This window comes from Xenopus tropicalis, chromosome 4 (assembly GCF_000004195.4).
Source record: "Xenopus tropicalis strain Nigerian chromosome 4, UCB_Xtro_10.0, whole genome shotgun sequence".
NCBI lineage: Eukaryota > Metazoa > Chordata > Amphibia > Anura > Pipidae > Xenopus > Xenopus tropicalis.
This window is the reverse complement of record NC_030680.2, coordinates 86451694-86466325: the sequence shown is the minus strand read 5'-3', so window position 1 is coordinate 86466325 and position 14632 is coordinate 86451694. Positions and strand designations below refer to the sequence as shown.

Sequence of the window (14632 nt, the reverse complement as noted above, 5' to 3'; positions counted from 1 at the left end):
AAGTGACCTATTAAAGAATCTTAACAAACTGAAATATTTATATCAGTAAATATTGCCCCATTGTTTACCTTGAGTCACCATTTTGTGATGGGCTGTTTGCTTATTCAGAGATCACATGACCAGAAATAATGCAGCTCTAACTGTAACAGGAAGACCTGTGGAAGCAAAAGGCAGAACTCTATCTATTAATTGGCTGATGGGACCTAGCATGTATGTGGCATGTGCCTCCTATTCCGGTGCAAATGAGCTGCACCAATTGATGCAGGATGCCGAGGGTTCCCCTGTGTCAATAGGCGCAGCAGCACCTGATTTAGAACGAAAGGCAGGAAGTGCTGAACGGTGCCGAGTGCATCTACAGGGTGGAAAAAGGAGTGCATTTACACACAAGTATCATTAATGAAAGTGGTTTTACGTGCAAGCTTTCCCACCGCCCTTACAGACATTAAGCCCTTTAAGCTATAGAGGCAACAATTGTCAATAAGGTGCAAAAGTTATAAAACACTGAATCATCTACAAATTCTCATTATTCCTACAGTGATGATCATGCACTTTGCATTCAAATTAAGGGCAGGGTGTAAATTTTGCACTATGCCCACCATAGTGGTAACTGCCAATTTGCAGCACACATAGGGGCCGATTTACTAATCCACAAACGGATCGAAAGCGTCCGAATGCGCTTTTTTCGTAATGATCGGTATTTTGCGATTTTTTTTCGTCGCGACTTTTTCGTGAATTGTCATGACTTTTTTTGTAGCCGTTACGACTTGCGCGAATTGTCGCAACTTTTTCGTAGTCGTCGTGAAAAAATCAGAAAGGTTTGCCCGCCGCTTACTAGCGCTCAATACAAAAAAGTCGCGACAATTCGCGCAAGTCGTAACGGCTACCAAAAAGTTACGACACTTCACGAAAAAGTCACGACGGCGACGGAAAATCGCAAAAATTTTTTTTAAAAAGTCGGAAAATTTTCATTTCCAATCCGATTTTTTCCCATTCGGATTCGTGGATTAGTAAATCAGCGCCTATGAAGGCGCTAGGATTCTGGGAAGAAAGCAATGTTACGGAAAAATACAAAACTCAATTTTATAGGATGAGTATGACTTGCGGCAAGTTGTTCTGGTTTAAAAGCTTCAGGGATTGAACAATAATGCTGATTATAAAAATCTGATCTCAACTACGAATGAAATCTGCCAGCCTATGGACAGTTTGGCAACCACATTCCTATATTTTTTATTTACTAAGAAGAAGCTGAAAATAACTTAATTCTGCTTAAAATACCAACTTTGTACTATACTTTTAAAAATCATAATATTAAAACTACAGTTAAATGATTATGAAACAAATGATATTTTTGGCCAACTTATCTACAGGCAGTTTTCCCTTGAGGAAATAAACATAAACACGAGGCCTTGCGTAGTTGTGCTCCTCTACGGTGCTGGCATGATGGTACTTTTATGTAGCTGCCATAAATTCAGCCTTTGTCTGCACTTAATGGGTTAAAATTGTAATACCATCTTTCCCTTGACATTGTGTGCATTTTAAACATTTTACATTTATAGAACAGCATGGATCCAAAATGCATCCCAGATGTGACCATGTGATATTCAAAACATAATCCTTCCCTGACAAAGGCAAATATGTTTTGTATTTCTTCATCAATAATGGTGGATTTTTTAAAATCCCTTTAGACACAAATATTTACTGGCTTATATCCATGGAAACCAATGTAAATATATGCATGTAGGAAAGATTTAAAGGGATACTCTAACACTTTTTTTTACATTTAGTGAAACGATTACCATAAGTAGATAGCTAGTTATTTTTTGGATAGACTCTAGGGCTCATTTATGTCCACAACTGCAGCTTTCCCTTGCAGGCAGTTAAGTGTAAACCCCATTTTATTACATGTAGTCCTTGCTCCTCCCTATAGTTGGGAGATGGTAGCTCCAGGGTTCCCTTTACTCCCAGCATCAAGTGGCGCAGCACAGTTTTGTCAAATGAATAGGGCACATGTGCCACTCCCGCGCCATACCCCAGAAATGACATCAGCAAACACTGGAATTGATGCCAGAATTGTTCTCAAACTTGCCTTTTGCTCACTGCACTTGAGGAGGTACATGAGCCCCTATATGTATGACTTTCTTCTTATTTACTAACATGGGTGCCTTCGCCCCAGTGCACTAAACCACACCAACCACTGTTGTTATTCTACTTGTATTTAACCAACCAAAGCTTGTTGCAAAAAAGCAGTAAATGTGATTGACCAAGTCCAATACATAGAGTAGTACACCCAAAGGTAAAGTGATATCTCATGTATATACTAGCCATGAGAAAATGTAACCATAGAGTCACAGGTGGGTTACCTATTGGAATTGGAGAATGGTTTGTCAGAATTGGAGTTTAGGGCGGCCACCTGATTGGTTTTCACCCAGACAGCCCGCTTTTTGCAAGGCCTGTCCAGGTGAAAATTGCCTGTCAGGATTTCCTATTAGAAAATCTGGAGAGGACTTTGACATAAATAGTGTGGCAACCAGCCAACAACCAATTACCACGTAATAATACTATCCCTGACATCACAGACCCGCCCTGATATGCCTCCTGCTCCTCCCCCTATTCCACCCACCTCCTGACATAATAGGCCTGAAATGTCACCTGCTCTGCTCACTATGTGACCTTCCCTTGATGTAATTCACCCCCAGCCAAGCTTGACCACGGCAGAAGGTGGCAACCCTAACTGAGGTGTCCTTTTACACAAATGTTCATGCCAAATTCAAATAAACTGCCAGACCAAACTGGTGCATAATGGCCACCTTTAGTACAGTATAGTAAAGTATATATTATATAAGGGTGAAAGTCTTCTAAGGATATTGTCAAGGCCTCCTTCTTCAACTGCACTGGAAAATTTTATTTTTTCACAATATTTGGACACTGTGTAGCCCTGCAGATGTGGGAATTTAAACTGGCATTCCAAAAGAGAGTGTACACTAAGGGGCCTATTCATTATGGTGTGTAAAACAACATTTGCTGGAAAGCAGTGTAAAAAGTTGTGTAAAATATCAAGGTATGTTTTAGAGCCGGATTTGACACCAGTATTTTTCGCCTCTTCAGACCTTATGCCTCAAGTCACTCTAAGAAAAAAAAAATTACACCTTTTTTAAAGTGGCTGAGTCTGGCAATGTGTGGTGAATTTTGTTGCCATTTTTTACACCACATAATAAATAAGCTATATGGTCTAACGCAGGGGTCCCCAACCATTCTTAATCATGAGCCACAGTCAAATGTAAAAAGACTTGGAGAGCAACACAAGCATCATAACAGTTCACGGAGGAGCCAAATAAGGGCTTAGATTGGCTATTAGGGAGCCTCTATGCACACTATCAGCTTACAGGGGGCCGTCAAGTCAGGAATTCAAAAATAACTATCTGGTTTGGGGGCACTGAGAGCAACATCCAAGGGACTGATGAGCAACTGGTCTAACTTATGTGGACACCCCTTCCAATTATTGGAACTGGCTATTGGATATATTTGCCATTACATTACACAATGACATTCTTAATACGTCAATGCTTAATACTTAATGATCATCAGTTTGGGAAGGCTTTCCTGTTTCAGCAGGACAAATAACCCTGTGTTCATAAAGAATTTGTTTGCAGAGATGGTATGGGTTGCTGCCCATGACAACCAATCAAATTGTTGCATACATTATTCTACCTGCAGCAGGCTGAAAAAAAAGCCAATCACTGATTTGTTGGTGGTCATGGTTTACTGCCCATGGGTAAATTTGCCCAGTCTTGATAAATGAGCCCCAATATATACTGTATATATATATATATTTGTTGCTGCCCTTTACAATGTTCAAAGCCAAATTGCATTACAGTGATTTTACTAAACATTGTGGCCATGTATAAATATCTGTAACTATTAGAAAAGAAAAGTAGAGAAACGTAATTAGAGCTATTAAATAAAAGATGTGTAATTCAATATTTTAATGAACAGTACTACTATGTGAAATGCTCATTCTTCTTTAATTTGGGAAATTTTAAAAGTCCAGGTATGACTTTTATTTCATTCCCCCAAACATCTCCTTTATTTGGATATAGTTGTCTGGTATAAGCCTTCAGAATGAAAAATATTTTTGTCACCATTGCATTCTGAAGAAAAACCATATTTTTGCTCGCACACTGGTTCTTTACAAAAAACTATTTTGGGCTAAATCCACTCCAAACATGAAGTAAACATGGTACACTGTATGCTAATGTTCAACAGTTCTTTCAAGTACCACTTAGCTCTGTAGATGAATCAGCAGGGATAATTTTAGAACAAAATAATTAGGTTGTTTTCTCCATTAGCAAGTAGCACATGACATTTCTTAGCATGGGTCTCTGTTTACTTAAGTCTATCTGTTTAAACCATTGCGTTACAAAAATGAGTGCCGGGTCCTGAATGGACTCTATTATACACAATGCCCATTGCCTAGGTTTCGCTCTTCTGTGACCCTTCACTTGCTGCTTGCCCAGTCTTCCGAAAGGCTAGCATTTTAGCGTTTATTTATAGTGCCGCCTTTGTGAAAAAGAAGAAAGAAATGTTTAAAAAAAGGGCAGAGAAAGAATATTGAGGGTTTTTATGAAGAATGATTGCTTTGTATGAAAGAGTATTCTAAATTCTGTTGACAATGTAGTTCTATTCAGAACGTTACGTTTAACCTGTATGTGGGAGTTAATAGGGTAATGAGCTGTTGCAACATGGCGTAATACAGAATGGTGTATCCAAAACAACAAAAATCAGCACATTTTGATAAATTAGTATACAGTATTTGACATTCACATTTATTTAAAAAAAAAATGTGGTTAGTTGTGAAATAAGAGAAGCCGTTGATCAGTGCACAAAGAATCCCGATGGCTCAAAATACAACAAAGAACAACTGTTTAACAGCTTGTATTTTTACTGGTGTTCTTATGTTCACTTTAATCAATATGTATAATGCATTGTAAAGGAGGGTAATAAAGGTTATAGAGCACCAGCCCGGGCTACTTCCAGGCCTGGACTGGGATTCAAAATAGGCCCTGACATTTCAAGTACACAGAGGCCCAAACAGCCCCCACCAGCCCACTAAATAGTGACTGTCTGTGGCATCTTACAGCAGCCCCTCTGGCATTTGCCAGATTTCACAAATTATCAGTGCGGGCAACTGGAGGAGTGCCACATCTTCTTCTGTCACCCAGGGGTCCCTCGCGGGCATATGCACAGCAGAGTGAAAAGTCAAACTTTTCAACAAAAATGTTTTTATTGTAATGGAATTCACACATTGCATGTGTGTATTTAAAAAGGGTGTGTTTTCTTTTTTCTTTTATGTCACTTGTATTTTGGAATTTAACCCATTATATTATACCACCTCAGAGGCAAACCCACATTCAGTCCATTGGGAAAATTCAGTCAGCCACAAGATTCCAGCATAAGAAGCTGTGCATTAAAGAGAAGTGATTGGGAACCCCATTTTTTTAGCATTATTGAAGAAACTACTGTTTTTTTTGATGTTCTGATGTTGCTCTGCTCAGGAAGGAGAAGGGAAAAGGCATCTGAGGCTTCTGATCTTTCATGTGCAAAGCAAAATAAGAACACATCTCTGTCTTCCTTCTGAAGGTTTATCTTTTTGACTGTACAGCTAAAGGTTAATTGTCCAGCAGGTGGTGCTATTACAAAATTGATTACATTGGCAGCTAAAAAAACTTAAATAGCTCTGAAACTAACAAAAAAATAATGTAAATTGCAAATGCCCCTAGAAAAGAACCCTGTGCAATTTTACATTGCCATTTTTGAAGAGACACCAGAAATGATGAGACCAGAAATGAAATATTTCTTAAATCCATCATAACACTTTCTTTGCATGCTGTTTATAATTTTGCCTAGAAATTATTTGCCCAATGCTTATACATTACCTATCTGATCTTCCAAGCTCCTCTATGAGGGAGCTGCCATATCTGTGCAGCGGGAGTCTGTTAGCATTAGAAGCTATAGAAGTTATGACAGGTAGTGATAAGCAAATTTTTTCGGCAGGCATGGATTCACTGCATTTCAAGAAACTGCTGCAAAAAAAAAAAGGAAAAGTTTGCGGTGGCATAAAAAAAGTGGTGCTGTAGCCACATTTTATGATTATTTTTTTAGCAGATCTGCTCATTACTACTGACAGGTTGAAAAGGGACAGTCAGGTGCCAGTTGGGAACATCTTCCTTTGCCACTAGTTGATATACATGAACAGATATGATCATTTGAGCAAAGATCATAACCAGTTTTAAACCTGCCTTATTGACAAACCACCAAATAGTCATAGAAAAACAATGTCTGAATCTAAGATCTGTATATGTATGCAGGCCTGGGCTGGCAAGCTGTAAGATGCAACAGACAATTAGTTATTTATGAGCCTGTGAGGGCTGTTTGGGCCTTTATGCCCTCCAAATGATACAGCCTACTTGAATCCTAGTCTGGACCTGCATAAATGGCCAGCTTGAGGCACACACAAATGTAGTTACTATATTTCTATGACTGCTCTGACTTCTGGGGCTATATGATGTAGTTGTTCAGGACGTGTGTTGTGCTGATAATATTCAAACCAGATTATGTCTGATAGAAAGAAATACTATACATAAGTGCTGTGCTGCCTTAAATATACAGCATATCTGAAAAGAAACAGTGAGTGACTATGCCTGTAAGTATGCAATGTATAGATACTTATACAATTCTTTTTTTTTTTTTTTTTTTTTTTTAACAGGAAGCCATGGAGAAAATGTCAAAAGTGGGCAAAATAATTTTTCCTAACTACAAAGACAAAAGGTAAAATTAAATATACCATAGAAGATCAGCTTGTTTATATAGATGCTGTGTTTCTAGCTAGAAGAGGCACATCAGTATAAAATGGCAAATATCAGAAGTGCTGTGCATTACTCTGGTGGCTCCTTTAGACCGCACCCAGAACCGCACCCTGAACTGTGTGCGTTCTACACTTGTGCTGTTATCAGCAAAAGGCAAAATATGGGACTTGAGTGCCACCTTCAGGACTACTAAAGCACAGATGGAAATATATTTCTACATAATAGTCACAGATTCATTTACTTATATATATATATATACATATACATATATATATATATACAGTATATATCACACAGGGAGAATTGTAGATGCTGATGGATGGGTGAACAGACAGGCAAAACAACACAAGGAGGAAACGCTTTAGGTTTTAGTGCACTGAAATAATCAATATGCCAAACCAAACCAATACACATTTTTTTTGCATCTGATTTACATTTATGTGTGTTACACACACATTTCAATAACACCCATAGATTTCCCTGGGGGTATGATTAGACGGACTTCCTGAATAAACCATACATAAGTTGAGGGGCTAACCAAGTCAGCAGCTTACTGGTCATTATTGTGACATCATAACTATTATGGGCTCGGCCAGGTAACTGAAAAATCTTTTGCCTACCTATCCCCAAGCATGTCTTGTATAGTCTAATCTAATGTATAATAACTTGGTCTTTTGACATCAAATTACAGATTTAAAAACTGGGGCAGATGTCAATTTGCCATTTACTCAAAGCAGTCAATGCTATTCTATTCTATGGGGTAAATGTGCACAGTGTAGCTCAGCTGCTCCATACAACACCTGATTTTGATGTGTAGTATTGTTCAGGTTTGAAAAAAATTATTACATGTGAAACGCTCAGTTCCTTCAAAGCATGGTATCAAATTTGCACAGATGTGTCTGCCAGGCAGCAGTCCCTCTATATATGGGTTTACCTGTAACAGGGAGGTTTGTGAAACCTGTATCCCTAATGCAAAATTCTAATAATATTATTAATGGCATTAAATACATTTTATTGTTTCATTTTTTTAAATTTACTTATACATTTATTCATATATTATACTATTAATATTTAATATATTTTTTTTTAACAATCTGAACTGTTAAAATAGCAGTTCTTGTAGAGAAAGGGTATAAAACAATATTGTTAATTGTAGCAAATTTACTAAAAGGTGAAAGTGAGAATTTGGAATATTTTTTTACCAAAAATCAAAATCTCCACAACATTGTCAATATACCAGATGGAGAATACGACAAGTTTTGGTGCATTGACTTCACATATTTTTTCCAGGGGAAATTTCTCCAGTGAATCATTGCAAATTTACTAAGAGTACAAGAATGAATTTTCACCACAAGACATTTGTTATGGTTGAGGCTGTCAAACTGGCATTATAAAGACAGAGCAGCCACTTTCACATCTCATTATCTATCTCAACTTCTCTATGCTAACAGCCCACATAAGATATTTCTTTTAAGCATAAATTATCTAGCCAATTTTCTCCACTGCAATTGTTAAATTGTGAAAATTACTGACAGATGATCACAGAGAATTTTATCCAGGACAAAATTTGCCATATTTGTCTCTGCATACTTCTACTAAACTATTTTAGTAAGTATGAGATGTGTTGTGAAAATACTCCTGACAAATTGAGGTGAATTGTGGTGAAGTTAGAAAATAAAGGATTTGAAGGAGAAAATTCACATTTTCTTAAATGGTCTCCAAAAATGCTGGCCTTTATAAACAATAGGAAATTTGCTGGGTGTACAGTATTGGTGGAAACAGAAGGTAATAGAGGCTGGCAACCCTAAAGGCTCTGGGTAATATAAAATCCCCATACCCACTGGAAATTGTAATCCTATAACATTTAGGGCAATGTCAGATGGAGGGGTTTGTTGTCTACTGGAACTCTGAGCTCCCTGTAGTTAGTAAAGTTCCTGATTTACCTCTGGCTATTCCCAATGGTCACAGCTGCAAGATACAACCTTTGAATAGATTATAGCAAGTACATCCAACCTAGTACATCCTTATCCTAATATGGTGCTATTCTTCTCCCACCCCCTGCCCCCATTTTGCAGCTTTTATGATAAGAAGTATGAGGTGTTCTTAAAATTATCTGCTCACCAGAAGGAGTATCAGGCTATCATGGGAAGTATGTGACTTGGATGCCACATCCTGCAATGTGACAAGAGCTGTAATAGAAGAATGAAGATTAATCAGTAAAGTTTATGAAATGTAATAGAAATGTACTATGAAGCTTGGGAGATTACTGGCACTGTGCTCTCATTCAAACATGAGAACAAGCTGTTAGGCCAAAAGACGAATTGTCTTAAAGGGGAATCGAAATAATGTTAATAATCAATTAACATTCTGTAATTAAGTTACTCTTCACTATCCCTTTCTCAGCAATTTGTCTCTCTACATGCAGGAGTTGGAGTCAGATTTTGATTAACAATTAGGACTGTTTGCGTACTTTTTACATTCAATTATTAGAGAAATATTACACTACATTGTACATGTTGCAGTCAAATTGAAGAAAATGATATACAAGAAAATAAAAAGAAATACTCTCAAAATGTAGTATTTCCATGCAAAAAGACTGGGAATTACTTTTTTGTTTATCAAGCTTAGTTTTACTGAGCATTGATTAAAAAGTGAAAAAAGAAGTGGCCTTGTAAGTTACAAAATGTATTTTTAGTAGCTGAAGCATCTTCTATGCCCCGGTTTTGCCTGCATTCCATACCCAACCCAGAGAGCGTTAGGGGATAATGTAACTACACAATTGAAGCCACAATTCTGAATGATCTGAATATCTCTGTTCTTTTTATATTTTATGACTGCAAAGTTCCAGGGGAAGTGAATTAAAGCTCAGTGATGCTGTAGGATTGTTGCGCTAGGGTCACACAGCAGATTGCTTCAGTAAGTGCATTGTTCTTGCACCTAAAGAGTGTGCCGCAATCCTGACAGCGGAAATTTTCAATACAACAAACATAATTGCCCCTCACAGCCGCATTTATGCTTGGATTATGTGGAAAACTATCAATTCTGAGTAAAAAACAAGGTAATTTGCATCTGAAATTGCACTACATCTACATCTACACAATATTAGCCTTGACATAAGAAGATTTGGCCTAAATTGAGCATTAAATTAAAGAGTAAATATAAAGAATAAAAACATTCACAATATACAAGGCTAGCCAAATACCAGAAATATCATAAAATGCTTTCTAGGCACTCTTGTACCAATCTGAAGTCAAATTCTTCCTAGTTATTAATGGATCTTTAAAGGGGAACCCACAAAAATAAAAAAATAATATAAGCTTCATGTCACTGAAATAAGAAATGTTCAAAATATAATCAAGAAAAATTCAGACACATTTCTGAAATAACCAGGTTTCTCTTCACTATCCCCGTCTGTCTCGCTTCCTTCTCTCTTCATGCGGGGCTAGGGAGTCTGATTTTGAATGACAGATCCAATATATCTTTTAGGGGGACTCCATTTGCCAAAAAGATGTATTAGAGCTCAGTCTTGTAAAATCACCAGGAATCCTGTCTGTCTCTATGTGCAAGATTTGTGCCATACTCAGTTATTTTGTTTGTACTGGATACGTTATTTGAGTGAGTTCTAATACATCTTCTTGGCAAATGGAGCCTCCTTGAAATTAAAATCTGACACCTGACCCTGCCTGAGAGAATGAACAGAAACAGATCCTGAGAGGAGGATAGTAAAGAATTTTTAATTTATTATATTTAGAATGTCTCTTATTTCAGTATGATTATAGTAAGGTTATATTCAATTTTCATTTTCGCAATAGTTCCCTTTTAACAAGATAGCAGGCTTACTAGTCATACTGTCAGCTGAGGTGTCCATTCTCTAACTGGTGTTCCAAACACCTTTATAAATAACCTGTAAACCATGGTACATCAGAGCAGCTGCAATATAAGGACAGGGGCACATTTCCTCAGTCACGGCGTAGGCCTGTGTGGCGCTACACTGAGCATACTTTCACACTGATATCCGCTCACTGTAATGCTTCACATAACATCCTTAGAATCACAGCAGAGGGTGCAGTTTTCTGCATCTAATAATCACAGAGGAAAGAGGTGTCCTATCAATATTTATTATCAGCACTGCCCTTCAACCTTCATGTTTCTATAACTTAAAGGAGTTTTCCGATCAGCCTCAGCAGTTTTTTCTTTTCATAAGAACTTACTTGATCTGGGCAGAAATAACCAGAACTCAATTCCCTTTTGCTAAAAGCAAATGAGTCAATGACAGGATACATCTGTGCCTGTGAATATAAATATGTAGGCAGTAGGTACATTGTTTTTATAAAGGTCTTTTTCAAGTGTACTCCATACCCATGTATCAGTCCTGGAACGGTAGATCAGGTCAAAGATTGTAAACCACATTCCCACAACTAGTGCACATGGCTTTATTTACCTTTTGTAATAGTACATACTGGACATAAAAGGCATGCCTGTGTCTCTATGACACTGTGGTTATATCCTGTCTGTCCTTACAACAATAAAATCCTCCACTTTTTAACTCTACTGCCTGATTCTTTTCACTAATAAGTCTCAGGCCAATCCTGTTACAAATATCTCACACAGGACATAAAGCAATGCAAGACATTTCACATGCTGGATGCCACCTTTCACACTCAAAGACAGAATACAGAAAGACAGAAATTGAAGTAAGTAGCATACATTACATTGTCCCTAAACCATCTATCCAGTGTTATAAATATAACATAAACAGCTTAAAACAATAGTAAGGCTGTGTACATTTGTTTAGTTACTTATGCCCTGTTTTATATCCATGCAAGACCACTTGTAGTATGAACATAGCACTAGTAGAGTGCTCAGAGGGTAAATAATAATTGCAAGACAAACACCCCCATTAGGACCCTTTACAGAGTGAATGTTTGGGAATCCAGAAAAAGGTAAGGGTTGGTCAGTCAGTATCGCACTCGGCATGTGGAAAATACTCCGGACAAGAAATAAACCCACAAGCACAGGCTGGGGATGAATACAGCAGCATACTGGGAAACAGAATCCTGTCTAAGATTAGAGTTGTCAGGAACCAGGGGCCCGGTCCTATCTTTAGGGACCAAGGGTATAGTAAATAAGTGTTGCAACACTGGCAGGCAATATAATGTAGAAAGGTGGGCACTGGCACAGGCATATTAATAAGGCAGAGGTGGTAGGTACTAAGCACTAGAACAGCCAAGCTACATACAAGTAACAGGCACTGGAACTGTATGTGTCTGTAATCGGTAATAAAGCTTTTGAAGCAGGAATTCTGCAATTGGTGCTCTCCTCATCTTTGTACTTTGTGCTGTGACAGTGGTTGCCTTTTATATTTGAAAGTTATCATGATGACATTATGCTTTGTGTCCAGTGCATGCCTGCACCAGTATTCTGCTCTGCAACATCATGGAGCTGACAGCATTAAATGTTCATAGTCAAGAAGGCTGAAGGACATCGTCAAACAGTGAGAAAGCTAGTTAATATCTAGGCAGGGTCTATGCAGACAAAGCAGATTCAGCAATACCTTAAAACCCAAAGATTCAGTACATCAAAAGCAAATGCAGGAAACTGGCTTCATTAAGGTCCAGGAACAAAGCCAAGCTTGGACTCCACAAGGCCCGGAGTAATTACTTTGCCAGAGAAGTGTATCCACACTGAAACAATGATACTGAGCATTGTGACGCAAATGCACACAGGATGCAAAGAAGACAGATAAGTATTATTTTATTGTACAGTGAACAAATGTAATTCTAAGCAATTTTCTAATATACATTATATACACATTTTCAATAGTTTTATAGCTATTTGTAAATGTAATTACTACTGGAAGCAGTATCTCAGGATGTTTCCATATTCTGCACTGACGGCTCTGACTCCTGAAATGAGTTAATTAAAAGACCTGGAGGAGATTAGACTCTCATGACATTGTTGAAGTGTCATAACCAGAGAACAAAAGTGGATAAAGAAGCAATGCTTTTTATCATTCCAGTCATTTAGATACAAACTGGAGTTCACAACACCACAACTCCATATTGTAGCATTTAAGAGAAAAACCGGGAATCTAGGGATCCATAACTGGCATTACCAGATTTTTAGATTCAGGGCACTGGACACAGCCCTCTAGATCCCCATGCTCAACACCATAGTGACAATAATGGGGGGGAAGTCACACAACAGAATAATACATGGGTTTCACATTACATTGGACATTCAGTTTCCATGACATGCAAGTGGGTAAAGAGAGCAAATGCTGCATGGCACAAAATAATTTAAGGACTGAAATGGAATAGAAAGTAGTGGAAGTGTTACTTTGCTTTAATTTCACCAATAAAAGTGGAGATACAGATAGGAGCTGTTAACAATAGGGATGTACAGAATCCACTATTTTGGGATTCGTCCGAACCCAAGATTCATGCTTTGCGCAAGATTTGGGCAAATACCGAACCAAATCCGAACTTGCATATGCAAACTAAGGTACGCGAGGCGTACAAAGAACCGCACACTGCGAATAATTTTCAACTTCCACATTTATGTGGAAAAAAGTAACATGATTTTAAGGATTCAGATTCGGTTCAGCCAGGACCATGGATATGGCTGAATCCTGGATGCAGCACATCCCTAGTTAACAACACAAACAGGCATTGCACAAAGTTAGGTTTAACAAACCACAGCAAGACAGCAGGTTTGGCTCAAGTTTTGACCGAAACAAAAATTCCTAGAAAATTCATTAATAGGCAAATACCATCTGACACTAACCCCCATATGTAACAAAAAAAAAATTGCCCAGAAGCAGTATTGCTTAGCAACCAATAATATGTTTTTAAACAGGTGACCAGAAAATTCTACCTGCTGATTGGTTGCTATGGGTAACTGCTCCTGGGCAAACTTAGTGTTTTATTACTTAACCCCTTATATGCTGTAATCTCAAGGTTCAAACTAATTAAGTTTCTTTGACCTTTTTATTGATAGTGGACGGAGCAGAGGAGCAACTGTCAAAAATTTCACCTCCCACTGGGAAAGAACTTGGCATGCCCTGAATCCAGAAGAGGTTCAGGATTTGCAGAATCTGAATCCTGTGAAATATGCTTGTATTTGGTTGAATCCAAAATCATACCAAATCTGAACCCAACATCTCTTATCTGTACAATATTCTGATTTTGATTAAAGTAGAATACGCAAAGGATTTTGCTTTTTTTTAGTATTTCAGTTGCATTTTTAGTGAGTTGATTGAGATAGTGAGTTTCCCAGAGATACTTACCCTGATGTATGAATGCCCTGCCAAAGGGCACTTCTATAGTATCTATAAACGACTCTTATTACAAATTTTCCCTACCCTGTCTTTTAATATCAGTTAATGGTGGGAGGATAGGCAGTTTCCCACTCTTGGGAAAGTGTGGGATATCTGAACATTTTACATACTGTCAAAAGCTATCCAAGGCTTTCAACATGCTACAGGTGTTCTTGGGTATTGTACAGATGCATGGGTAGAAAAAGTGTTCCATACAGGATTTGCAGTCCTTTCTTTGAGTTCCACAGGAAGCTGAACATTTCCAGAGAGCCTGTCATGAACCAAGGGGAAAAGTACATGGAATAGGGAAACAGGAACTCACTTAGTACAAACTGTACAGTGTTCACATAATACTTGCTAAGGAAAAACAATAACTAAAGTAAATGAAAGGACACTCAGTAACCTTACTTACTAGTGTTCCGTTATTTTTCAGAACTTATTTAAGAGGATT

The 14632-nt window shown here is 37.8% G+C and overlaps 1 protein-coding gene across 1 annotated transcript in view; it reads left to right on the top strand.

Annotated features, from left to right (window-relative positions):
• The window catches only part of fggy (FGGY carbohydrate kinase domain containing), a 128726-nt gene extending 119290 nt beyond the window's left edge, over nucleotides 1-9436 (top strand). Inside the window, 2 exon segments of the mRNA NM_001126804.1 lie at nucleotides 6764-6825; nucleotides 8939-9436. Of these exon segments, the coding sequence (NP_001120276.1) occupies nucleotides 6764-6825; nucleotides 8939-9020 (144 nt within the window). The 3' untranslated portion in view covers nucleotides 9021-9436.
• The last annotated feature ends 5196 nt before the right edge of the window (nucleotides 9437-14632 follow it).